This window comes from Dermochelys coriacea, chromosome 14 (assembly GCF_009764565.3).
Source record: "Dermochelys coriacea isolate rDerCor1 chromosome 14, rDerCor1.pri.v4, whole genome shotgun sequence".
Classification (NCBI taxonomy): domain Eukaryota; kingdom Metazoa; phylum Chordata; order Testudines; family Dermochelyidae; genus Dermochelys; species Dermochelys coriacea.
This window is the reverse complement of record NC_050081.1, coordinates 39,384,863-39,409,205: the sequence shown is the minus strand read 5'-3', so window position 1 is coordinate 39,409,205 and position 24,343 is coordinate 39,384,863. Positions and strand designations below refer to the sequence as shown.

The 24,343-nt window shown below is 63.4% G+C and overlaps 2 protein-coding genes across 2 annotated transcripts; both read right to left on the bottom strand.

The window, feature by feature from the left end:
• Nucleotides 1–675: 675 nt before the first annotated feature.
• LOC119842682 lies at nucleotides 676–23,032 on the bottom strand. The gene is made up of 29 exons (XM_043497494.1): nucleotides 22,046–23,032; nucleotides 21,455–21,569; nucleotides 20,921–21,051; nucleotides 20,352–20,557; nucleotides 19,419–19,616; nucleotides 18,445–18,573; nucleotides 18,054–18,242; nucleotides 17,624–17,797; nucleotides 16,973–17,132; nucleotides 15,834–15,970; nucleotides 15,294–15,532; nucleotides 13,979–14,210; nucleotides 13,550–13,697; nucleotides 13,096–13,207; nucleotides 12,755–12,884; nucleotides 12,230–12,434; nucleotides 9,469–9,553; nucleotides 8,364–8,700; nucleotides 7,435–7,963; nucleotides 6,638–6,752; nucleotides 6,127–6,257; nucleotides 5,424–5,629; nucleotides 3,804–4,001; nucleotides 3,223–3,351; nucleotides 2,560–2,748; nucleotides 2,163–2,336; nucleotides 1,907–2,066; nucleotides 1,204–1,340; nucleotides 676–1,095 (listed from the first exon to the last, which is right to left on the bottom strand). Exons 1-29 carry the CDS (start codon nucleotides 22,554–22,556, stop codon nucleotides 904–906), a joined length of 5,598 nt encoding a protein of 1,865 aa, XP_043353429.1. The 5' UTR covers nucleotides 22,557–23,032; the 3' UTR covers nucleotides 676–903.
• PSMB8 (proteasome 20S subunit beta 8) lies at nucleotides 9,353–14,679 on the bottom strand. The gene is made up of 6 exons (XM_038370969.2): nucleotides 13,979–14,679; nucleotides 13,550–13,697; nucleotides 13,096–13,207; nucleotides 12,755–12,884; nucleotides 12,230–12,434; nucleotides 9,353–9,553 (listed from the first exon to the last, which is right to left on the bottom strand). Exons 1-6 carry the CDS (start codon nucleotides 14,453–14,455, stop codon nucleotides 9,465–9,467), a joined length of 1,161 nt encoding a protein of 386 aa, XP_038226897.2. The 5' UTR covers nucleotides 14,456–14,679; the 3' UTR covers nucleotides 9,353–9,464.
• Nucleotides 23,033–24,343: the final 1,311 nt, after the last annotated feature.

Genomic DNA, 24,343 nt, shown 5'->3' with positions numbered 1-24,343 from the left:
AGTGGGTTACAGCAGCGGGAGCTCGGACTCCACTGACCTGCTGTCTAATGTTGAAGGGCAAATCACGCCCCTGATACTTTGCCTCAGTTTCCCCTTCTGGAGATAGTGATGTTGACCAGTCGCCCAGGGGAGTGGAGAGATTCCATTAGCCTTGTTAAGTTTTATTTAGCTCGGAGACCGTCAACGATCCCACAGCCCAGCCATCATTAACGGCCTGTCTCACCCGCCCCGCACCCCCAGGCGCTAAGGCCTGTCTGACATTTCAGCGTCTGTGACCCAGTGACTGCCTGCCGGCCTGCGGACCCCTTCCCAGGATCAGCTCTGCTCTGCCAGCCTGGGATGAAACCAGGAGCGACACCGGCCCTGGTGCTGAAAGGCAGCGGCTGCTGTTACTGTAAGACGGAGCCTGGAGCGCCTCCTGCTGGCTCTCCGCAGCCGTGAGCTGGCGCTGCCCGGGGCCGAGCCCCAGCCAGGCGCTGACCCGGCAACTCACAACTCGCCGCGTGGGTCGGAGAGCACCAGCCTGACCGGGAGGCCACGTTCTTCGTTAAACACGATTGACTCCGTGGGGCGTTACAGCCACTGGTTCGATCGAGAGCGAACGCTGCAGCCCTGGGCTGGGCCACGACACCAGCGACGGCGTTTCCAGCCAAAGACCATCACAGACTCCGGTCAGATGTTTCACCTCTTTCATTTATTTTACAAAACACTCTTCTTGCAATCAGCCAGTCGAACACGCCTGCCCCCCCCCACCCGCCGGGACACCCAGAACCGAAACCCTAACACAGACGATAAAGCCAGTGACCCAACATAATACACAATATTTTCCATGTAACACTGCGCCGGGGGGAGGAGGGGGAAGGACCATAAGGCTGGTGTTGGACTATTCCCTGGGGCAGTGGGCTATTCGACCAGGTGTCTCTGCACCAGTCTGTAGTACGGCCCCTTGCGCCCCATCAGCTCGGCATGCGTCCCCTCCTCGGCCACGGTCCCTCCCTCCAGCACCACGATCCTGTCAGCGTTCTCCACCGTCTGCATGCGATGGGCGATCACCAGCACCGTCTGGGGCCCCCGGCTCAGCACCGACTGGCAGATCTAGGGGGGGAGCAGAGCCACGTTGGGATCCATCTGCACACGACGCAGACCAGAGACACTCAGGCCGGCCGGGCTCAGAGTTCGGATCCCACCGCCCCCACCACTCACCATGCATTCGCTCTCCACGTCCAGCGCGCTGGTGGCTTCGTCCAGGATCAGCACGGCCGGCTGGCGGATCAGTGCCCGGGCAATGGCGATCCGCTGCTTCTGCCCCGCCGAGAGCTGCCCGCCCTTCTCCCCCACGTCTGTAGGGGGCCAGAGAGAGAGAGAGGGAGGGAGGGGTCAGGACTCCTGGGTTGTCTCCCCAGCTCTGGGAGGAGAGTGGGAGCTAGTGATTAGGGCAGGGGGGCTGGGAGCCAGGCAGGGGCGTAGCCACATGTGGGCCTGAATGGGCTGTGGCCCACCCACTCAGCATCCAGGCCCTCCCAAATTGGGACCAGAGTCCCCCAGATCACAGGCTGGGACTCCCAACTCCGGCTCGGTGTCCATCAGCCTGGCTGCACCCCGATCCTGCCGGTGCCACATGCTGCTGCCCTGGTCTCAGCTGACAGACACCGAACCAGGGTGGGGAGGGGTGCGTGGAGCTTGAGCCATCCCCAGGGCACCTGATCCCTCCTGCCCCCTTCCATCTACCCCTCGTCACTGCCTGCTCACCCAAAAGCGGGGGCTCAGCCAGTTTTTGTGCCCTAGCTACGCCACTGGAGCCAGGACTCCTGGGTTCTATCCCAGCTCTCAGAGGGGAGAGGGGCCTAGTAGTTAGAGCAGGGGACCTTTCCCAGAAGCCCTTGCAGCACGGGTGGTGGTGACTCACCTGTCTCAAAGCCACTGTCCAGCTCTGTGATGAACCCGGAGGCATGGGCCGCTCTGGCTGCCCTGGTCACCTGCTCCTCCCCACAGCCCCCCAGCCCGTAGGCGATGTTCTCACGGATGGAGCCGGAGAAGAGGACGGGCTCCTGCCCCACCAGGGCCACCTGCCGGCGAGAGCGGGCGGCATTAGGGGCTGAGACCTGCCCAACTCGTCACACCCAGTGAGCAGCAGCCCAGACCCTGCCCCCCACTGCCCTCACCTGGCGGTGCAGGTACCGGTGCTCGTACTCCCGGAGGGGCGCCCCGTCCAGCAGGATCTCCCCGGCCTGGGGCTCGTAGAAGCGCTCCAGCAGCCCCACGCATGTGCTCTTCCCGCTGCCGTTCAGCCCCACCAGCGCCGTCACCTCCCCGGGGTGCAGCTCAAAGGACACAGCCTGGAACAGCAGGGAGAGTTTTGAAGCGCCTGTCGCACGGGGAGCATGGAGGGCTGGAGACTGGGGGGTCTGTGAGCAAGGGGGGATCCCTCCTGGGAGGAAGGGCCAGGAGCTCTGGGGCGGGGGGGAGGCTCTGAGCTGGGGGATCCCCTCCCTGGAGGAAGGCCCAGGAGCCCTGGGGCCATGAGACGGGGGTAGGGTGTAGCCACCTCGCTGTAGGTACCTTGAGGACCTGGCGGTCCGGGCGGGAGGGGTAGGAGAAGGAGACGTTGTGGAAGGAGACGTGTCCCTGCAGCGACTCTGGAGCCCGCGTCCCATCGGTGCGCACAGCTGGCTCCCGGTCCAGGTACTCGAACACCTTCTCTGCCGCCCCCACATTGCTCAGCAGGTCCCCGTACATGTACACCAGGGTCTGGGGCAAGAGCAAAGAGTCAAAGAAAGCTGAACAGACAGAATAGGGATGGATGGAGACATGGAAGGGTGGTGGGGTGAGTGTGGGGATAGAGGGATGGTGCAAGCAGGGATGTGGACGGAGGGATGGATGGGTGATGAGACGGCTGGATGAAAGAGTCAGTGTGGGGACAGAGGGATGTTGTCGGGGGGAGGTTGACGGAGGGAAGGATGGGTGATGAGACGGCTGGATGAAAGGGTCGGTGTGGGGACAGATGGATGTTGTCGGGGGGAGGTTGACGGAGCGATGGATGGGTGATGAGACGGCTGGAGGAAAGGGTCGGTGTAGGGACAAATGGATGTTGTCGGGGGGAGGTTGATGGAGGGAAGGATGGGTGGATGTGGGGATGGAGAAATGGATGGATGCACAGACGAGAATGACAGACTGGTCGAGGTGGCTCCGTTATGGTCCCGTCCCCGGCACAGGGCCCCTCACCTGCACGTAGCTGCCCACGTCCCCCTGGTAGAGGATGAAGGAGACCAGGCTGCCCTTGGTCAGGAGCCCGGCGCGGATCTGCTGGTGCCCGCAGTACAGCATCAGCACCTGCACGGCCAGCTGCAGCAGCTGGGGGGGGAGGGGAGACAAGTCATGTGGGGAGCAGGGAGGGAGGCATTGGGCACCCCAAACCTAAAATTAACACACCTCAGTCCCAGATGTCTGGGTCCCCCTGTCCCCAGCTCACCCACTGTCTAACTATCAGCCTTCCCCGGATGCCTGGGTCCCTTGTTCTTCTCCAGCTAAGCCACTGCATCAGGAACTGCCATGCCCAGATGCCTGGGTCCCCTCTCATGGGCTCCCCCTTCAGAGAGCAAACCCCCTTCCTTGGATGGCTGGGTCCCCTGCCCCCAGCTCACCAGTCAGATGGTGAACCGCCATCCCCAGATGTCTGGCCCCCCTCTTGCTGGCTCCCTCGTTGGTTCATGAACCACTTCACCCGGACACTTGGGTCCTCACTGACTCCCGCATCGGCTCCCCAACTGCCTCCCCCGATGCCTGGGTCCCCCTCCCCGGCTCACCCGGCGGAAGAGCAGGTAGAGCGCCCTCTCCAGGTCGCGGCGGTTCTTCAGCTGGTGGGTCTCGGCCAGCGCCGCCTCGTAGCGCCGCGACTCCTCCTTCTCAGTGGCGAAGCTGCGCACGGTCTCGATGGAGGAGACGGACTCGCGCACGACCTCGCCGGAGCGCGCCATGGAGTCCTGGATCGCCCTCAGCACGGCCTGGGGAGAGAGACGTCACGACCCGCCCATCGCGTCTGGGTTCCTGCATAGCCCCGGTCAGCGAATCGCACCTGAGCCCCCGGATTCTAACCCCGTAACCTGCCTGGTGTGGGACTCTTAGGAGATACTCAAATCGCAATCCTCCAAGTGCTGGGGAATCCACCCCACTCCTGGGTCAGCTGGTCCAGTGGCTAATCCCCTCCCTAGTAGACATCTGCCCCTCATTTCCAGTCTGAATTCGTCTTGCTTCAACTCCCGCCATTGGCTCTGTTCTGCTTCGCTTGTGAGATGAAACAGCCCCCTGCTCACAGAAGCCTCCTCCCCAAGCGGTACTTACAGACCATGGTCCAGCCCCCCCGGACTCGTCTCTCGGATAAACGGTGCAGACCGAGCTCCGCCAGCCTCTCATGGCAAGGCAGCTTTATATAGCCCAGGATCACGTTCGCCCTCTTAGCTACAGCGTCACACGGGGAGCTCACGGCCAGCTGCTTGTCCACGGTCACCCCTAAGACCTTCCCAGGTCACTGCTTTCCGGATAGAGCTCCTCAGCCTGTAAGGGTGACCCACACCTCTGGGGCCTAGGTGTCTGCCTTCGGTCTGTCTACACGGCAGAGTTACCCCCCCTCCCCCAAGGGAAGAACTAGGCCAGCAAAACCCCCAGCGTAGAGGCAGCTGTTTTAACGGAAGAGGGCTGTTGACGGAGGTGGCGTTCCTCGCACGGAAACACCCCTTCCATTGGTGTAGGTGCGTCTACGCCATGAAGCTCTGCTGGCCCAGCTATGCCGACACATCTCTGTACTGAAGACGTAGCCTTGCTGTGTTACAACGACTATTATTTGTATTGCGGTTCCCTCTAGGAGCCCCCACCACGGATCAGGACCCCGCTGGGTCAGGTGCTGCACAGACACTGGACAAAGGGGCAGTCCCTGCCCCAAGAAGCTCACAGACGTCTTTGAATGTCAAAGCGCACCTCACAGAGAGCATTGATGGCTGGAGATCAGAGGGGCTGTGAGGGGGGGATCCCCGCCTCAAAGGCAGAGCTGGGAGCCCCAGGGTTGGTGGGTCTGTGAGTTGGGGTGATCCCCTCCCTGGGGAAAGGGCTGGGAGTCCTAGGGCTGGGGGGGTCTGTGAGCCAAGCAATCCAGCTCGCTGTGTGTAATTGACCAGTCCCCATCAGTATCCACCACCCACCAGGCTCAGTGTCTCCTGCAGACTTGACCAGCAATGGGTTTAACTTTCCACCCAGATCATCAGTAAAAATACTGAACAGCACTGGGCCAAGAAAAGCCCATTGGGACCCTCCAGAAACACCCCACTGGGATCAGAGCGGGGAGCTCCATAAAGAGACTGCCCTGGGGGCTCTGGGTCACAGGATCTCAGGGGCGTCTCCCCAGGATCAGGAGGGTCTCCCCGGTCCCGTACCTGGTGGCGGGCGTCATAGATGTTCTGGGCGGCCATGGTGAGGGGGGTCTCGACGAGCGTGAGCAGCGTCAGGCGCCAGGACAGCCCCAGCATGAAGCTGTACAGCCCCAGCGCCTTCACCAGGCTGCGCAGGAAGATGTTGGCGTTGGCCGGCACCGAGCGGCTCATCATGGCTGCATCCATGGAGAGGCGCGAGGTCAGGTCCCCTGGGACGGGGAGAGGGGACACAGTGAGACAGGGATCTGCCGCAGGAGGCCTGGAGCTGGGGGTGGGGTGGGAGGGGAGGAATAGGGGACTGTGGGGCTGCACTGGGCCATTTAATGCTGCAGCCAGCAACAAGGGCCTTGTTAATATCCAGAGCCTGGGGGGAGAGGAGGCTGCCCCATAGATACAGGGAGACTGGGACAGGGGGAATGCTGGGGGGAAGAGTGTTTGGGGGAGAATGGGAGGGCAATGCTGGGGCAGAGTGGATGCCATGGGGGTGCTGGGACGGTGCCAGGGCAGGGCTGGGGGAAGGTGCTGATGGGAAGACGATGCTGATACAGGGAATGTGGGGAGCTGGGCTGTAGTGGGATGCAGCAGAGGCTGGGGGTTGGTGTGAGCAGACACTGGAGGTGGGGATTGGGGAGGGGCACTAATAGGGTAGATGCTGGGGTTGCTTGGGGGAGGGGAGGCAGGAGGGCGTCACTGAGGGAGGACCCACCTGTTTTGACCTGCTGGAAGAAGGCCAGGTCCTGGTGCACCAGGGAGGAGAAGAGCTGGCACCGGGTGCGGATGTTGAGTCGGGAGAATGTGAACATGAAGAGCCCCCCGCGGCAGCCGGCGGCCAGGGAGCTGGGGGAGGGGACAGACAGACATGGGGGAGACTAATCCCACCGCTCGAACCAGCACCTCATATGGAGCCCATTCCAGATACACCATCCTCCTCCCACCTCACATGCTGGGGTGACATAGGGGACAGTGGATGGGGGTCAGAGGGTCTCCAGGGGTGGGGAGTAGCAGGGAGTTGAGAGGGGGGTCTCCCCAGGGCTGTGGGGCAACAAAGGGTGATGGGTATCTTCCAAGGGCTGGGTCCTGGGTGGCAGTGGGAAGGTGAGGGGGGTTTCCTGGGAGTTTCCCTGGGGCTGGGAGTCCCATAGGGGCAGTTGGGGATCCCCCTGAGGCTGGGGGTCCCATGAGGCTCGCGCTGGGGCTGAGGGGCCAGGGGATCTCACCTGCCGAAGGAGGCCAGGCACATGAGGCCGATGGCAGTGGAGAAGGCGTCGGAGTCGTAGGCGCTGCCCAAGATGTCGATGACACGTCCGGTGTAGTAGGGGATGAATGTCTCGCCTGCCACGGAGACATGGGGGTGAGAGAGATGCTGTCCTGGGCAAGGGAGTCTCCTTGGATCCCCAGGGAGAGGAATCCTCCCGCAGGAGACTTTCCCATGCAACATCCCACCCCCTCGGAAACTGGAACTCAGCAAGCTAGGCCCTTTGCTAACTCTGCTCGCCTCCCTCCATCCATCCCCAGACACAACCCTCCATCCCATGCAGAACTCCCTGGAGCACTTGCCTTGGTTCTGGGACTCAGGGAACCATGCAAGGGGCACGCTCCTGTCTGCACAGATCCCACAGGGCCCACAGCCAGCTCGGTACCATTTCCCAAATCGCCCAATGAGCCAGGTGCTGGAGTCCCACTTCCAAGAGTGGCCAGATTTCCCAAGGGGTGTGGGCACCTAACACTGCAGACAGGGTGCTTTTGTAAAGCTTGCCAGTGCCTATCTGCATGTAAACCCCTGGTTCAGCAGGAGCAGGTGACAGGGCCAGGGTCACCCAGGGACACTGTGGCAGAGCCAGGAATTGCACCCAGGGCTCCTGGTTTACAGGCCGGCACCTGAGCTGCTGGGCCACTCTTGCGTGGCTCTGGCTGGAAGATTTTGCCTGGCTCTGTTAGTAACACAGCCCCCCGCTCACACCCCAAGTCCCCTCCTCCTAGCCCCATGAATCTCCCCCCCACCCGGCCAACTCACCGATCACAGCTATAGCGAGGAAGACGAAGGCCCCGGACAGGAAGGGCACGTCAGGCCGGGACAGCCCCACCAGCCGGCGCAGAGTGGCCCTGGACTCCCGCTCCGTGTCCTCAGAGCTGGGCCCCCCAGCCCTGTCCCCCTGCTCCAGGGCTCTCCAGGTGAGCTGGGCCAGCCCCACTGTCCCATAGCTCAACAGCAGCCAGGCCCAGGGGGCGCCGGCCACCAGGGCAGGGGGCACATCGGGCAGGGGCAGGCAGCTCCGCAGGGTGAGGTACAGGGGGGGCAGCAGGCACAGGGCAGGCAGGGTCCTGGGGGGAGACAGGCGGGGCCGATCTGGGGCCAGCAGCCCCCAGGCCCCCCAGAGCCCCAGGAAACGGACAGCAGCCTCCAGCCAGGTGGCCAGGAGCCCCAGGGGGGCCAGCGAGGTGGTGCCCCAGCCCAGCAGAGCCAGCAGGGCCAGGTCACAGAGCAGCAGAGGGCAGCCCAGACGCAGGGTGAGGGGCAGCGCCATGGTGGAGGACAGTCTGCATAAAGAATGGGGGGGGGTTATACAGGGCGGGAGGGGTGGGGGCCCACAGCACTGGGTGACCCCCGATGCCTTACCCCAATCTGTCCCCCAGCCCTGCCCCGTACCCCAGTCCCCACACACCCCTGCCCCACACCCCATCACAATCTACCCCCATAGCTCCATATCCACCCTATGGCCCTGAGCTGCCCCCTACCCAGCATCCCACGTACCCCCCCATTACCCGATCCAGTCCTGGTGCCCCCCCGTTCCCATCCACCCCGATATGCCCCCCAACCCCCATTGCCCCTCTACACCCCCAGCAAAGCCAGCCCTTCCCAGCACACACTGGAGCTCTGGGGAGAGGGAACAAACCGCCCCCCGATCCCCGGCAATGCCCCGTGCTCCTGCCGCCCGGCTGCCTGCTCCGGGCCTGGTACCTGCAGCTCCGGCTCCGGCTCCTTCTCCCGGGGCGGCAGCGCCCAGACCCCGCGCGAGGCCGGTTTCGCTTTCGGGGGATTCCCGGCCCGGGCCCCGCCCGCTGCTGCTGCCGGCTGCGGCCGCCAGGGGGAGCCCGGGCTGCACCGGCCGCGGCTGGGCTCCCGGTCCGGGCTCCCTGCACCGGCGGCTCGCAGCATCCTCCGGCAGAGAGGCCGGGGACCGACCTGCGCCCCCCTCCCCATGAGCTCCGGGCCCCGGTTGGCCCGTGCAGCCCCACTGGTGGCTCCGGGGAAGGGGCGCGGGCTCCGGACAAACAGGTTCTTGGCAATCGAAGGGATCCCGGGGCTGGGTTCGGCCTCCGGCTGCCTTGGGGACTCCCGGCCTCGGGACAGAGCCGCCGAGGGAGTCTGGGGTCTGACGAGGTCAGATCCCCGCGGGTTAAAGACACCCCTGGGTGCGTGTCTGAGATTCTGCTTCAAACCTTGGCTCCCGGTGGGATCCAGCCTGGGGAATGGGGCTGGGCTCCCCGGGGTCCTTTCGCTACCTTTTGAGTGCAGAGCCTGGATTAGTCGGGGGGGAGTCGGGGGCTAAGTGTCAGGATTAAGGGGCACTGGCAGAGCTGTGGGCGGCGAGACCCCAGTGCTAGGTGAGTTTGGGCATAGCTGTATGGGGGGAACCCCAGCCTGGAATAGTGGGGGAGGGTCACACTGAGGGGTGCTGGCAGATGGGTACTGGAAGGGAGCCCAGGGCTGGCAAAGCAGGGTTGAGGGGCACCAGTGGAGCTGGGCAAATGGTTCCTGGTTTTCCTGGTGCTGCACTAACCCATGTGAATTTCTGTGCTTGCCTCCCATTGCCTCTGCTTCATGGTAAAATGCAGCTCCCCTCATCAACCGCCCAGATCCCCCTTTCCCCCTTAGCCCCCATTCCTGGCCCAGCAGCTGAAAGACACTTTAAATCGACACCACAAATTGGAGTTTTCACTGTTTCTCTTTATTGCATCACACACAGAAACCCGTTAACCACATACCCTGCTGGCCCTGAGTCTCCTGTATCCCTGAATCCAGAGCCTTCTGGCTGTCCTGTCTCACTTCCTGACCTCCAGGTACTTGTGGATCAATTGGCTGACGTCTGTCTTTTCCACCTTGATCCATCCATCCTCCTTCATGTGATACACTGGGGGAGAAGGACATGGGAGGGTCAAGGGCAGCTAGAAGCGCTTCCAGCCCCCACAGAGTAAGGACATGGGACCCAGGAGACTGGAAGGACATCCCTAGGGCGAGCCCAGAAGTGCTTCCAACCCCCACAGGGTGAGGGGATGGGACCCAGGCATCGAAGATGGCAGTGCAGGATGCTCACCCCTGACAAGGAAGCCATTAGCAATTATCTTTGAAAAGTCATGGAAGATGGGAGAGACTCCAAAAGACTGGAAAAGGGAAAATATAGTGCCAAAAGACTGGAAAAGGAAAATAAGGACAACCCAGGGAATTACAGACCAGTCAGCTTAACTTTTGTACCCGGAAAGATAACGGAGCAAATAATTAAGCAATCAATTTACAAACACCTAAAAGATTTCAGGTTTCAGAGTAGCAGCCGAGTTAGTCTGTATTCGCAAAAAGAAAAGGTGGACTTGTGGCACATCGATGAAGTGAGCTGTAGCTCACGAAAGCTTATGCTCTAATAAATTTGTTAGTCTCTAAGGTGCCACAAGTACTCCTTTTCTTTTTGCTAAAAGATAATGAATCATAGAATCATAGAACATCAGGGTTGGAAGAGACCTCAGAAGGTCATCTAGTCTAATCCCCTGCTCAGAGCAGGACCAACCCCAACTAAATCATCCCAGCCAGAGTTTTGTCAAGCTGGGCCTTAAAAACCTCTAAGGATGGAGATTCCACCACCTCCCTAAGTAACCCCCCTAGAGAAATAATGTTTCTGAATATCCAACCTAAACCTCCCCCACTGCAACTTGAGACCATTGCTCCTCGTTCTGTCATCTGCCACCGCTGAGAACAGTCTAGATCCATCCACTTTGAAACCCCCTTTCAGGTAGTTGAAAGCAGCTATCAAATCCCCCCTCATTCTTCTCTTCCGCAGACTAAACAATCCCAGTTCCTTCAGCCTCTCCTCAGAAGTCGCGTGTTCCAGTCCCCTAATCATTTTTGTTGCCCTCCGCTGGACTTTTTCCAATTTTTCCACATGCTTCTTGTAGTGTGGGGCCCAAAACTGGACACAGTACTCCAGATGAGGCCTCCCCAATGTTGAATAGAGGGGAACGATCACATCCCTTGATCTGCTGGCAATGCCCCTACTTATACAGCCCAAAATGCCATTGGCCTTCTTGGCAACAAGGGCCACTGTTGACTCATTCAGCTTCTCGTCCACTGTAACCCCTAGGTCCTTTTCTGCAGAACTGCTGCTGAGCCATTCGGTCCCTAGTCTGTAGCGGTGCATGGGATTCTTCCGTCCTAAGCGCAGGACTCTGCACTTAAGGTGATAAGCAACAGTCAGCATGGATTTGTCAAGAACAAATCATGTCAGACCAACCTGATAGCTTTCTTTGATGGGTAGCAAGCCTTGTGGATGGGGGGAAGCGGTAGACATGGTATATCTTGACTTTAGTAAGGCTTTTGGTACTGTCCCGCATGACCTTCTCATAAACAAACTAGGGAACTACAACCTAGATGGAGCTAGTATGGGGTGGGTGCATAACTGGTTGGAAAACCATTCCCAGAGAGTAATCAGTTGTTCACAGTCAAGCTGGAGGGGCATAACGAGTGTGGTCCCGCGGGGATCAGTTCTGGGTCCAGTTCTGTTCAATATCTTCATCAATGATTTAGATAATGGCATAGAGAGTACACTTATAAAGTTTGTGGATTATACCAAGCTGGGACAGGTTGCAAGTGCTTTGGAGGACAGGATTAAAATTAAAAATGATCTGGACAAACTGGAGAAATGATCTGAAGTAAATAGGATGAAATTCAATAAGGACAAATGCAAAGTACCCCACGTAGGAAGGAACAATCAGTTGCACACACACAATGGGAAATGACTGCCTAGGAAGGAGTACCACAGAAAGGGATCTGGGGGTCATAGTGGATCACAAGCTAAATATGAGTCAACAGTGTAACACTGTTGCAAAAAAAGCAAACATCATTCTGGGATGTATTGGCAGGAGTGTTGTAAGCAAGACACGAGAAGTAATTCTTCCACTCTACTCTGTGCTGATTAGGTCTCGACTGGAGTATTGTGTCCAGTTCTGGGCGCCACATTTCAGGAAGGATGTGGACAAATTGGAGAAAATCCAGAGAATAGCAACAAATGATGAAAGGTCTAGAAAACATGACCTATGAGGGAAGACTGAAAAAATTGGGTTTGTTTAGTCTGGAGAAGGGAAGGCTGAGAGGGGACATGAGAACAGTTTTCAAGTACATAAAAGGTTGTTACAAGGAGGAGGGAAAAAAATTGTTCTTAACCTCTGACAATAGGACAAGAAGCAATGGGCTTACATTGCAGCAAGGACGGTTTAGGTTGGACATTAGGAAAAACTTCCTAACTGTCAGGGTGGTTAAGCACTGGAATAAATTGCCCAGGGAGGTGGTGGAATCTCCGTCATTGAGGATTTTTAAGAGAAGATTGGACAAACACCTGTCAGGGATGGTCTAGATAATACAGTCCTGCCTTGAGTGCTGGGGACTGGACTAGATGACCTTTCGAGGTCCCTTCCAGTTCTATGAATCTATGGGACCCAGACATCTGAGACGGCAGTGCAGGAGGCTCGTCCCTGAGGAGGGATGGGACCCAGATGTCCTGGTGCTCACCCCCAGGGGCCCCACCCTAGCCCAGATGCCTTACTGTTGACGACACCCCCAGAGTAGGCGTCACGGTGGGTGGCGTAGGAGATGGCACGGCGCCCCAGGTCATAGGCCTCCTCCACGCTCAGGTCGGGCCAGTACCCGCTGTCCATCACCCCGTAGGCGTAGGTGTTCCCGCAGCCCGTGGAGAACATGGGGCCAGAGAGACGGGTGCCATTATCATCCACATAGTACAGGCCGGGGCCCTGCAGGGATGGGGCAGCTGGTGAGATGTGGCTGGGACCAGAGTGGGGGTTGGGGGTGGGTCTAGGGACTGGAGCTGCCAGGGTCAGATCAGAGGTGGAGGGAAGATCTATGGGACCTGAACCTCAAAAGGAAGGGGGGACCCAATGAGGAGACTGTGGACTCTGGTGCCAGGGGGTCTTTGAGCCAGGGGGATCCCCTGTAGAGGTGAAGGTGGATGGGGATGCAGGAGGGCTTAGCTATGGGACACTGAGGCAGCCTCTGGGGTTCCCCCCCAGAGTCCCCTCCCATTGTGGCTTGGGGCAGGGGGCCCAGCTGTTACCTTCTTGTCCCAGCCGCAGATCATGCTGCCCATGGACAGCCCCATTCCCCGGTATTCACACATCATGTTCGACAGCAGCTTGGAGGCAGCTGAGACGCTGATCCGCTCCTTGTTCCTCAGCTGGTACAGCCTGAGGTGGGGGGGAGGCAGATCCCACCATGGGGTGAGTCTCAGATCCCAGCCCCCTGAGCTTCCCACCTCAAACCCCTTCCCACCATGGGGTCCCCTCCTTGAGTACCCAACCCCCCCACACACACACACACCAAACCCTCCCTGAGCACCCATCTCCTAAGTCCCCTGTCCTGGACACCCATTTCCTGCCCCCCTCCCTGGACGGGCACCTGCAGTGCTTGGCGAGGAGGCGTTCCCAGTACTGGCAGTCGGCCGCGCTGCCCGACATGGTGCCCAGCAAGTAGGGGTTGATCTCGATCACCTTGTTGGCCTCCAGGGTGGCTGTAGGGAAGGAAAGACAGGCCCTGCGTGACATGGGCAAATGGCTGGGGAGAGGGGTGTCATGGTGGGGGGGGGGCTGGTCTGATCCTCCAGGTGCATTGTGCCACATTTGGGGTCACAAGCTGGGTCAGATCTAGGCCTAGGAGCGGGGTGGAGGTGCCGGGCCGAGGGATCAGGGTGGTGTGGGGAGATGAAGCTCTAGACATCTGCTCCCACCTGCCAGGTTGCTGGACACAACTCTGCATGAGGGGGGGCGGATGGAGCCAGCCAGTCCCAAGGGGCTGGGGAGGGGGGACTGGGGAAAGTGGCCCAGGAGGAGAGAGCCGTGGGGCTTGGTCTCACCAATGTAGCTGCCAGCCGATGCCCGGGAGTCAACAGCCACGACGACCCCATGCTGGAATTTGAAGGCCAGGGTGGTGGTGCCGTGGGCCAGCTGGATCCGCACCCGGTCCCGACCCTCCTCGGAGTATGTCTGCAGGAACTGGACCGGCTAGGAGGGATGGGGGATGGGAGATGGTGAGGGAGGCTCTCCAGCCCTGCCCCCCATGCCCAGAACAGTACCCCCTCCCCGCCCCCCACACCTCTACGGCACTTTCTCCTCTGCCCCACCACCAGGGCATTGGCCCCATCCTGCCCCCCATGCCCAGGGCATTGCCCCCACTCCCTACCTCCACACCCTACTGCACTGACCCCCAGCCCCCCCGGGCACTGCCCCCCCGCAAGGCGCTGACCTTTCCCTGCTCCTCCCCCTCCCCGCCCCCCCACACTGACCTGCTCCCCCCTGGGCAGGGCCAGCTCGGGCACCCGCAGGCCGAAGCTGTAGTGATCGGGTCCCCGGGGCGCAGCGGCGGCTCCGGGGGTCGCCCAGTCCCAGCCCCCCCGGGGGGCCCCGCAGACTTCAAACAGCGCCATCCGCCTCGCTGCGCCTCCCGCCCGGCTCTGAGTGGCGGGCGCCGGGGGAAGAGAAACCGAAAGAGGCAGCTGGGGTGGGACCGTCCCCGCCCTGCCCGGCCAAGGGCGCGCTGGAGAGGGGAGCACGGGGAGCCCTGGGGAGGGGGGCGCGCTGGGGAGGGGGCATACGGGGCACGGATGAGAGCGCAGGGGGGGTCCCGGGGATGGGACGCAGGGGGGAGCGCCGGGGAGCGGGGCTGGCGGGTTCAAGGGGTGCGGGGGGCTCTCAGGGAAGGGGAACATCTGGGCATTGGCGGGCGCAGCGGTGCCAGCACGGTCCAGAGTCCAGAGGCGCATGGGCGGGGGAGGTCCTGGGGGGGCGCAGGGAGAGCCGGGGGGGCACAGTCCAGAGGCTTCTCAGGGGCATGCCTTGGGTCGGGGCTCTGGGCAGCCAGCGGGGAAATGTGGCACTGAAGGTCGCAGAGATCCCCCCGGGGGCGCAGGGGAGGGAAGGGGGTTCCCAGGAGCCACGGACCGGTCCGCGCGACACCCTACAGCACCTGGGGGATGGGGGGCGTGTGACCCTCCCTGCGCTGCCCCCACCCGCCCCCAGGGGCGCTGCTCCGGCGCTGGGCGCACACGAAGGGGCGGGGGATGGGGTGGGGCAGCTCTAACCTGTTGCAGCCCAATCTGCCTGGTAACTGGTGAGTCGGGACCCCTCCCTTGGGCAGGGCTCGGCTAATAACACCTCCCCCCCTCCGGCACTGCCCCGGGGCGTTCGCAGCTCAGGGAGGGACACAGCAGCGTGTTCCAAGGGAGATCCTGACTCCAGGGGGTTCCAGGCGCCTGGATGCGAGTCCGGGCTCTGGGGTGTGCTGGGGGTTGACACCAAGGATCACGCAGGAAACATGAAAAAACAGACACTTTATTACACACAAGCCAGGCAAACACCAGCTGCCCCTGGCTCGCACCCCCCTCTGCTCCACCAGCTGGTGAGCGGCCCCGGTCTCTCTGCATCAGGACAGGTCTCGGAGCTGGGGTTTGTCCAGAGACGGAGCCCCCTGTGCACCCTCTGGTCCTGTGTCCTGTGCCGGCTCCCCAGGGCAAAGGAGCCACGTATGGGGGGGAGCCACACGTGCAGGAGGGGGCTGAGAACCCTCCCTTCCTGGAGGATGCCCCACGGTGCCAGCCTCACGGCTCCCCGGTCCCCAGCCCACCCTCAGAGCCGCTCCCCTGGTCCCCGTTGAGCTGTTTCTGCGCCAGGCGCCAGTAGCTGCCCCGACGCGCCAGCAGCTCCCGGTGGGTGCCCTGCTCCCGGATCTCCCCGTCCTCCAGCACCAGGATGCGGTCGGCTCGCTCCACGGCGCTCAGGCGATGGGTGATGAGCAGCACCGAGCGCCCGGCCCGGGCCCCCTCGTAAATCTCCTTCTCCACCTGCAGTGACAGATGCCCGGGGTAATAAACAGCCTGATGGGGGGGGGCTGCGTGGGGAACCCCCTTCACCAGCTGCCACCCCCCACCACCACCCCAACCCCTGCCCCAGTCAATGGAGACTCTGTCAATGCCCCTCACTCCCAACCCACAACCCCCTGCTAGACCAGGGCTCCCCCCAGCTCTGCCGGTGCCCCTCACTCCTGACCCGCAGCCCCTGCTAGCCCAGCCCTGGGCTTCCCCCCACCCCCAGCCCTGCTGGTGCCCCTCACTCCCGACCCGTGGCCCCCCCCATATCACTCACCAGCAGCTGACTCTCCGTATCCAGGGCACTGGTGGTGTCGTCCAGGATCAGCACTCGGGGGTCTCGGAGCAGGGCTCGGGCGATGGCTACCCCCTGCCTCTGCCCCCCCGAGATCTGCCCCCCCATCTCCCCGACGTCTGTGGGGGGAGAGCTGAGCTCAGTGCCCTGTGCAGTAAGTGAGTAGCCCCCCCGCTCCACCCTCCCCAATGCACACCCTGGGGCAGGGCTGGGTGCTGGCCTGTGGGGGAGGGGTTCTGGGGTTCCCAGGGGATTTATTGGGGGGGTCACAGGGTGGAATCAGGGCTGGTGCCTGTGCTATGGCCAGGGGGGAAGAGGAGGGGACAGTTGGGGTACCAGGGAGGGGCTGGGTTCAGTTCCTGTGTCATAGCCATGGGGCTGCAGGAGTATCGGGGTCCCAGGCAGGTGGGGGTGTCGGGGGCCTGAGCAGGGAGGGACGAGATCTAGTGTCGGTATCTGTATGGGGGAGGTACCAGGGGGGCCCCCAGAGGTCAGTACCCAGATAGTAGCCATGGGGAGGATTTGGGGGGCCCAGAGGATATTGGGGTGCTGTCCCCGTGTCTTAGCTGCGGCTCAGGCTGGTGATGAACCCGTGGGAGGTGGGGGGTGTTTGGGTCCTGTGGTGGGTGGGGACCCTGAGGGAGAGGTACAGGGATTCCTGGCAGTTGGGGGTACTTGGAGGATATTGGGGTCCCAGGAGCAGGGTAGGGCTCAGTGCCTGTGTCGTAGCCGTGGCTCAGCCAGGCGACGAAGGCGTGGGGGTTGGGGTGCTGGGGGGAGGGGTATGGGGTCCCAGGGGGGTTGGGAGTCCAAGGGGCGTAATGGGGAGAGGGATGCTGGGGTCCCAGGGGGGTTGGGGTTCCCTGTGGGGTACTGGGGTGAGGGGTATAGGGGTCCTGGGGGTACTGAGGTGCTGGAGGAGGGGTATTGGGGTCCCAAGGGGCGTAATGGGGAGAGGGATGCTGGGGTCCCAGGGGGGTTGGGGTCTAGGGGTCCCAGGGGGGTGAGGTTCCCAGGGGGATACTGGGGTGAGGAGTATAGGGGTCCCAGGGGTGCTGGGGGAGGGGTATTGGGGTCCCGGGGGGGTTGGAGGTCACAGGGGGGTATTGGGGTGCTGATACCTGTGTCGTAGCCATGGCTCAGCTGGGCGATGAAGCCGTGGGCGTTGGCGCGCCGGGCAGCCCCCGTCACCTCCTGCCGGCTGCGCCCCCCGAGCCCGTAGGCGATGTTCTCGTGCAGCGAGCGGGCGAACAGCACCGGCTTCTGGCTCACCAGCGCCACCTGGGGGCGCGGGGAGATGGAGATCGAGGGGCTGAGAACGCACAGACTCACCGCACCTAACGGGGGGCTGACAGAGGCTGAGGGACCCCGGGGACCTCAGGTGGGACTGGCTGGAGCAGGCCCCCCGAGAGGGTCCTGCTGCCGGGGACTTCCCCTCCGCAAGTCTGGGATCCCTGCCCCACGTAGGGGGAGGGAGGGCGGTGGGGCGATGTCCCAGAAATTGACATGCCAGGGGGTATGGAGACACCTGAGCGGGGTGGGGTGGGAGTGTACAGGGGTTACTTGTAGCGGTGAGGGGAAGGGGATGCCTGGGGTCTGCTGGGGGATGCGGCAAGGGGGGTACCTTGCGGTGCAGGTAGCGACGGGGGAGCGGGGGGGCGGCAGGGGGTATCTTGCTGTGCGGGTAGCGACGGGGGGGAGCGGGGGGGCGGCAGGGGGTATCTTGCTGTGCGGGTAGCGACGGGGGGGAGCGGGGGGGCGGCAGGGGGTACCTTGCTGTGCAGGTAGCGATGCTCGTACTCCCGCAGGTCCCGCCCGTCCAGCAGCAGGCGCCCATGCTGGGGCTCATAGAAACGCTCCAGCAGGGCCACCAGCGCCGTCTTCCCCGCGCCCGACGGGCCCACCAGCGCCGTCACCTCCCCGGGGCGCAGCTCCAGAGACACCCCCTGTGGGGGAGGGGGGTAAGACACAGGGGACCCTGCCCCAGCCCTGGGCCCTCCGGCACCCCTCCCAAATACCCCCCATCCTCCTCTCTCCCTGTGGCTCTGTCCCCACAACCCCCAGTCTGACCCCCTGATCCTCCTCCCCTGCAGCCCCCCATAACCCCTCCAGCTACTGCCCCCCAAATCCTTGGTTCTGCTCTGGATCCCCCCCGAATTCCCACCTCTGACCGACTCTGCATGGGGTCCCTCCATTGGATACCTTGAGCACGGGGGCATCGTCCCGGCCGGGATAGGAGAACCAGACATCCTGCACCTGGAGGTGCCCGCGCAGGGCTGGGGGGGCCAGCGTCCCGGGGGGGCTGATCTGGGGCGTCCGCTCCATGTACTCAAAGATCTTCTCTGAGGAGCCCACGGCCTTCTGCACACTGGGGTAGACAGAAAGCAGCACCTGGGGTGACAAGGGGGGTACAGGCTGGGTGAGCTCACCCCACAGCCCCCCACCCACCCATCCAACCCCCCATTACTGGGTCAGACAAGGAGCAGCATCTAGGGGGCACAGAAGGTCAGGGCTGGGTATGCCCCCCATAGCCCCCATCCCCAGGCAGGTGACCAGCAACCCATGGGAATGGGGGAGCCCCCCCCCCGCTCACCTCCACGGCTGTGGTGAACTGCATCTCGTAGAGGACAAAGGTGACCAGGTCCCCAGTGCTGACGGCTCCAGAGGTGACCAGCTGCCCCCCGTAATACAGGATCCCCACCTTCAGCACCAGCCCCGACAGCTGGGAGGGGGGAACAGAGCATTAATGGGGGGTCTGCCCTCCACCCCAGGGAGCTCTGGGGGAGTGATGGGGGCTCGGACCTTTGCTCAAGGCTGGGGGACCCCACCCTGACGGGGAGAAGGGGCCCAGCATGGCTCCCCCAGGTGGGCCCCTTTGCCCTCCCCTAGGCCCCTTCCCCAGAGACACCCCTCCTGTCTGACTCTGAGCATACGACCTGCCCTTCTCCATGCCACGGCCATGGGATACCAGGCCCTGGCCCCCCCCACCCCCTGCCCCAGGGATAGTGTCCCCTGCCCCGTGCCCCCAGGGTTACCACGCTCCCCTGCCCCCTGGATAGTCTCCCAGTGCCTTCCCCCTGGCTAAACCCTTCCTCTGCACCCCCTTTGCCTTGGCAGCCCTACTACCACTGTTGCCGCGGCGCCCCCTCCCCCGTTGCCGTGGCGTCTCCATCCCCCGTTGCCGAGGCGCCCCCTCCCCCGTTGCCACAGCGCCCCCTCCCCCCGTTGCCGTGGCATCTCCATCCCCCCATTGCCGTGGCGCCCCCTCCCCCCGTTGCTGTGGCATCTCCATTCCCCGTTGCCGTGGCGCCCCCTCCCCCCATTGCTGTGGCATCTCCATCCCCCCATTGCCGCGGCGCCCCCTCCCCCCGTTGCTGTGGCATCTCCATCCCCCCATTGCCGCGGCGCCCCCTCCCCCCGTTGCTGTGGCATCTCCATCCCCCCATTGCCGTGGCATCTCCGTCCCCCCATTGCCGAAGTGCCCCCTCCCCCCATTGCCGTGGCATCTCCATTCCCCGTTGCCGCGGCGCCCCCTCCCCCGTTGCCACAGCGCCCCCTCCCCCTTACGCTGTTGGTCCACATGGAGGTGGCGTAGGCGGCTGCCTCCTGCTTGTTGAGCCGGTAGGTCTCCTGCAGCCGCTGCCCATAGCGCCGGGCAGCCCCCTCCTCGTTGGCGAAGCTTCGCACCGTGGCCATGGCCTGGAAGGTCTCCACCGCCACCTCGTTGGCCTTGGCCAGGGATGCCTGCACCCGCTGCGCCAGGCTCTGGGGAGGAGCGGGGGGGTCAGAACGGGGGGGCTCTGGGCACCCCTCCGCCTCCATCCCCCTGCCCAGCCCCAGATCTGTCTCCGAGTCGCTGCCCCCAGGGCAGAGCCCCAGCCTGTGAGTCCGGCCTGCATTCCTCGTTCCTAGCTGTACATTTCCACGTAGCCGGATCAAAACACTGCCCGCTTGCCTGCACCCGGCTTACCACGCCACCCTGCCCCATGTCGCTGCCCCGTCACTTTCTCTTTTACCCCTCCCCTGTCCGTGTGTCACTTGCAGACTCTCCCAGCGAGGATTGTAGGTTTTCTTCCAGATCATGGCTAAAGATGTTAAATAGCGCAGGGCCAAGCACCGATCCCTGGGGGGCCCCGCTAGAACTACCCCCCGCCCCCTGAATGACGATTCCCCATTTACAGTTACATGTGGAGACCGATCAGTTAGCCAGTTATAACCCATTTCAGGTGGATCCTGGGCACCCACAGGCTGCCGTGGGAAGGAGGGGCAGTGGGGGGCAGTGCAGAGGGGGCAGATGGTAGGGGTGGGGGAAGGGGGGGAGATAGTAGGGAGTGGGGAGGGGCGGTACCTGGTGGAATTTCCCGGAGAACTTGGGCACCAGCAGGATGAGGGGCAGCGCAGGGTGGGGGGCAGGGGGCTGAGCAGGGTGGGGGGCAGATTGTGGGGTGGGAGGCTGGGGGCAGGGGCCTAGGGGCAGGTTGCAGGGCGAGAGCGCGGTACCTGGTGGAATTTCCCGGAGAGCTTGGGCACCAGCAGGATGAGGGGCAGCCCCACGGCGGTGAAGAGCGCCAGGCGCGGTGACACCCGCCCCATGAGGCCGAAGAGGAAGACTCCCCGCATCCCGTACCACATCAGCAGGTTCAGCTTCTCACTCAGCGCCTCGCTCATGGCGTCCGTGTCGGCCGTCACCCGCGACGTGATGTCCCCTGGGTGGGGGGCAGCGGGGGAGGGTCAGTGGGGGGAAGGGGGGATGGATCCTGGAGCGATTCCACAGTGACCCGTTCAGCCTGGGCCATCCAGCCAGATATCACCCTTGTTCCTAGTCCCTCCCTCCCTCATCCACGGCGTATCCATCCATCCAGCCCTGCTCATGTATTTAGGGGCGAGTTGGGGGGCGGGGAGCCCTAGCGAGGAAGTAGGAAGCTTGTGACAATGGGGCAGGGTCTGGCTATGGGTTGTCAGTGTGGGGTCCCATACCAGTGCAGTTGGCGTGGAAGAAGATCTCCTGGCGCAGGACAGAGCAGGAGCTCGGGATGGGGTGGTGGTGGGGGGTCTGGGGGGTCCCATACCAGTGCGGTTGGCGTGGAAGAAGCCGATCTCCTGGCACAGGACGGAGCTGAAGACCCGGCTCTGGATGCGCGTGTGGATCCGGTTCATGGTGCCGTTATAGAGACAGTCAGACACGAACTCTGTCACTGCACTGTGGGGGTGGGGGGGAGTGCTCAGTGCTGGGGCTCCTGCCTGCCCCCCAATTCCCTGCTTCCCCAAACCCAGCCACCATCCCCCCAGACCTGCCCCCATCTCCCTGCCTCCCCAACTCCCCCAAACCCAGCCACAATCCCTCCAGACCTGCCCCCAACACCCAGGCCCCCAAACCCAGCCACAATTCCCCACACCTGCCCCCCAACTCCCTGCCTGCCCCAACCCCCCACAAACCCAGCCACGATCCCCCCAGACCTACCCCTGAATTCCTGCAGGGATCTTATTATACAGATCGCCCACCCCATGACCCCAGCTCCCCTTCACCCCCATGACCCCCCTCTTCTCCCCATGCTCCATACCCATTGACCCCAGCCCCATGACCCCAACTCCCCCAGCCCTACCTGCCTACGGTGATGAGGGACATGGCCCAGATGGCCCGGACGAAGGCCAAGGGATCGTCCTCACTCACGATCCAGTCGGTCATGCGCCCCGTGTAGTAGGGGATCGCCATCTCCCCTGCAACCCAACAGCACATGGGGTCAGGACTCCTGGGTTCTCCAGGAGGGGAGTGGGGTCTGGTGGGTTAGAGCAGGGGGGGCTGGGAGCCAGGACTCCTGGGTTCTATACCAGCTCTGGGAGGGGAGTCGGGGCTGGTGGTTAGAGTCTGGAGAGGACACCTCTCACCCATTCAGGCTCATTTCCTATATTTGTGCAGCTTTCATTCTGTGAATGTGCAGGCACGTTACTCACACTGGGCCCCTGTGACCCCCCCGCCACACAGACACACCCTGTCTGAGGGCCCAGTAATGCACTGAGGACTCAGTCAGGATCAGGGCCCCGTCGCTGCAGAGACGGGAAGAGACAGTCTCTGCCCAGAAACATGACCGAGGCGTCTGCCCGATCTGGCCCCTGGGCAGGGCACCGGCTGGCTCAGGGAGGCAGGGAACAGGACACGGGGCCTTTCCCCCTCGCAGCCACCGCCCGCGGCTCACCGAGCGAGGACAGCACCAGGAGCCCCGCCACGGCCACGAAGCGCAGCAGGTCGGGCCTCATGCAGGCCAGCAGGCGGCCCAGCGAGGCCGAGGGCCCCGGCTCCCCCTTCCCGGCGGGGAACAGCTGGTGCCAGAGCGCGGCCACCAGCCCCGCCGCGCCGTAGGTCAGGCCGAAGACGTCCCCGCGACCCCAGCCGTGCAGCAGCTCGGAGGGGGGTGCCCGGGGCTGGGCCAGCGCCCGCAGGGTCACGTAGCCGGGCAGCAGCAGGCTGAGCAGGGCGGCCAGGGGCAGCAGCGCCTCCCGCAGCCCCCCGGGCAGACCCTGCCCCCTGCCGCGGGCAGCCTGGGCGCTCAGGGTCAGCAGCGCCCATCGCGCCAGCGCCACCCCCCAGACCAGCGCCAGGGGGTCCCAGGGCTGCAGCAGGGGGTTCAGCAGCAGGGCCAGGCGCAGGGTCAGGAAGTCCAGCAGCACCGCCAGGGGCAGGGAGACCCACGCCATGGCCAGCTTCATCCCCGGGCCGGACCGGGCCGGGCCCTGCGCGCTCGCAGCCGCCGAGTGTCTAAGTCTCCTAGTCCCAGCTGCGGCCGGTCCCCGCCGGGGGCGCCCTCTGGCGGCCGCTCGGGTCACTGCGCCCCAGAGCCCACGCCGGAGTGACCGCAGAAACTGTCCTGCCGATCCAGTCCCACTCCTCTTGGGGTCTCCCCCCTTTCCCCGGTGGGGGCCGGGGTCTGGCTGCGGCTCCTCCGGGACTAGCGGATCCCAGGCGTCAGGGGCAATTCCTGGCCCTGCTCCGCATGACCCCGCTCCGCAGCCGCCCCGTGGAAACCCGCCGCCCGCAACTCCCCGGCCAGGGCGAGGAGCGAGAGGCCGCGAACGGGCGCAGACGGAGAGAGGCGGGACCGGCGCCGGGTTCGCTGCCCGCCCCGGGAAGCCCCCGACTGCCCCGATCCGCTTCTGGGAATGGAGGCGACTTCCCGAAAGCGAAAGTGAAACCGGATTAGCTCAGAGCCTGCATAGCGAGTTACATGATGAGCTCGTATCCGGCTGAGCCGGGGGGAGGGGGTATAATGGAGCCGGTTGACCTATGAATAATGGAGGGAAGCTGCCCCCCCTTGCCCCATATAAGTGACGCCCCCTACCTCGGCACAATTACAGCCGGGGGCTCTGCGCCCCCCCAACTTCGCAGAGACCCCCCCTGGGCGGGGGGCATCTCCCCAGCTGACTGGGTGGGGCGGGGGCGGGGAATTGCCACGCCGGGGTCACGGTGTAACCCTGGGGCAGAGGCGGGGTGTGAATTACTGTTGCATGAAATAATAAATCTCCCCATGGTGCAGATCCAGTGCCCCTCCCCCTCCCTGCACCCCCTGGCTTGCGATTCAAGTGCAGGCACTGCAGCTTGGGGGAGGGGGGCTATTGAAAATCACCTATGTCCGGGTGGATTCTGCTCCCAGCCAGCCCAGGGCAGCGAGGGGTCAGACTGCCCCCAGGCCGTGGGATCTAGTCAGGTCTGTCTAGCCATGGGACGCACATCATGTCCCTCACCGTGGTCTCTGGGCACCTCACAGTCAGTTGTGGAATTATTGTCACATCCCCTGCTGCCCCCCATGCCCCCCCAGGGCTATTGGCCCAGGTTACATCTGGAGCCACACAGCGACCTGCAGAACCAGGAGCTGGACCCAGGTCTCCCCTGATCTAGGCTAGTGCAGAGCCCCCAACAGTCCTGGGATTTGCTGGACTGTCCCGCTTCGACCCCCATCCCTCCATCCTGGCGGAAGTGGCTCCTGTCCCATGGGGCTGGATGGGCTCGGCTGCCTGCTCTGGCCCCTGGTTTGGCCTGGCTGCTCTGGCGGGGGGAGGGGCAGAGACACTGCTCGGGCCCTCACACGACCCCCGTCCCTGACATTTCAGGAGGCTGGTCAGACACTGGTGTAACACTTGCCTGGGCCTGTCTGTCGGCAGGGGGGGCCGGCCTGGCCAGACCTCAGCGACCAAGGGGACGTCCACATGCACTAAAGACCCATGGCCCCAAGTCTCAGAGCCGAGCCGGCTGACTCAGGCTCGTGGGACAAGAAATCCCCTGTGGATGTTGGGGCCGGGGCTGGAGCCCGGGCTCTGGGGGCCTCCCTCAGATGTCAGGCCCTGGCCTCCAGGCGAGTGGGATCGTAGCCGGGCAGCCCTCACCCCACCAGCCCGACTCAACTGACCTGACTGGCTGTGCCATGGGGATTTTATTCCCGTGTGGATGGACCCTGAGTGGCGCTGAGACCCTGGGGGCCAGGGGCCAGGTCCCGGGGCCC

Coding starts and splice junctions, on each gene's coding strand:
- PSMB8 (XM_038370969.2), bottom strand. CDS start 14,455: ATGCGCCTCTGGACTCTGGACCGTGCTGGCACCGCTGCGCCCGCCAAT. Junction 12,885..13,095: donor CTCCTCGCCAAGCACTGCAG/GTGCCCGTCCAG, acceptor CCCCCACCTCAG/GCTGTACCAGCTGAGGAACA. Junction 9,554..12,229: donor CTCTGGGGGTGTCGTCAACA/GTAAGGCATCTG, acceptor CTTCTCCCCCAG/TGTATCACATGAAGGAGGAT.
- LOC119842682 (XM_043497494.1), bottom strand. CDS start 22,556: ATGAAGCTGGCCATGGCGTGGGTCTCCCTGCCCCTGGCGGTGCTGCTG. Junction 12,885..13,095: donor CTCCTCGCCAAGCACTGCAG/GTGCCCGTCCAG, acceptor CCCCCACCTCAG/GCTGTACCAGCTGAGGAACA. Junction 12,435..12,754: donor TCTGCGGCTGGGACAAGAAG/GTAACAGCTGGG, acceptor CCATCCCTGCAG/GGCCCCGGCCTGTACTATGT.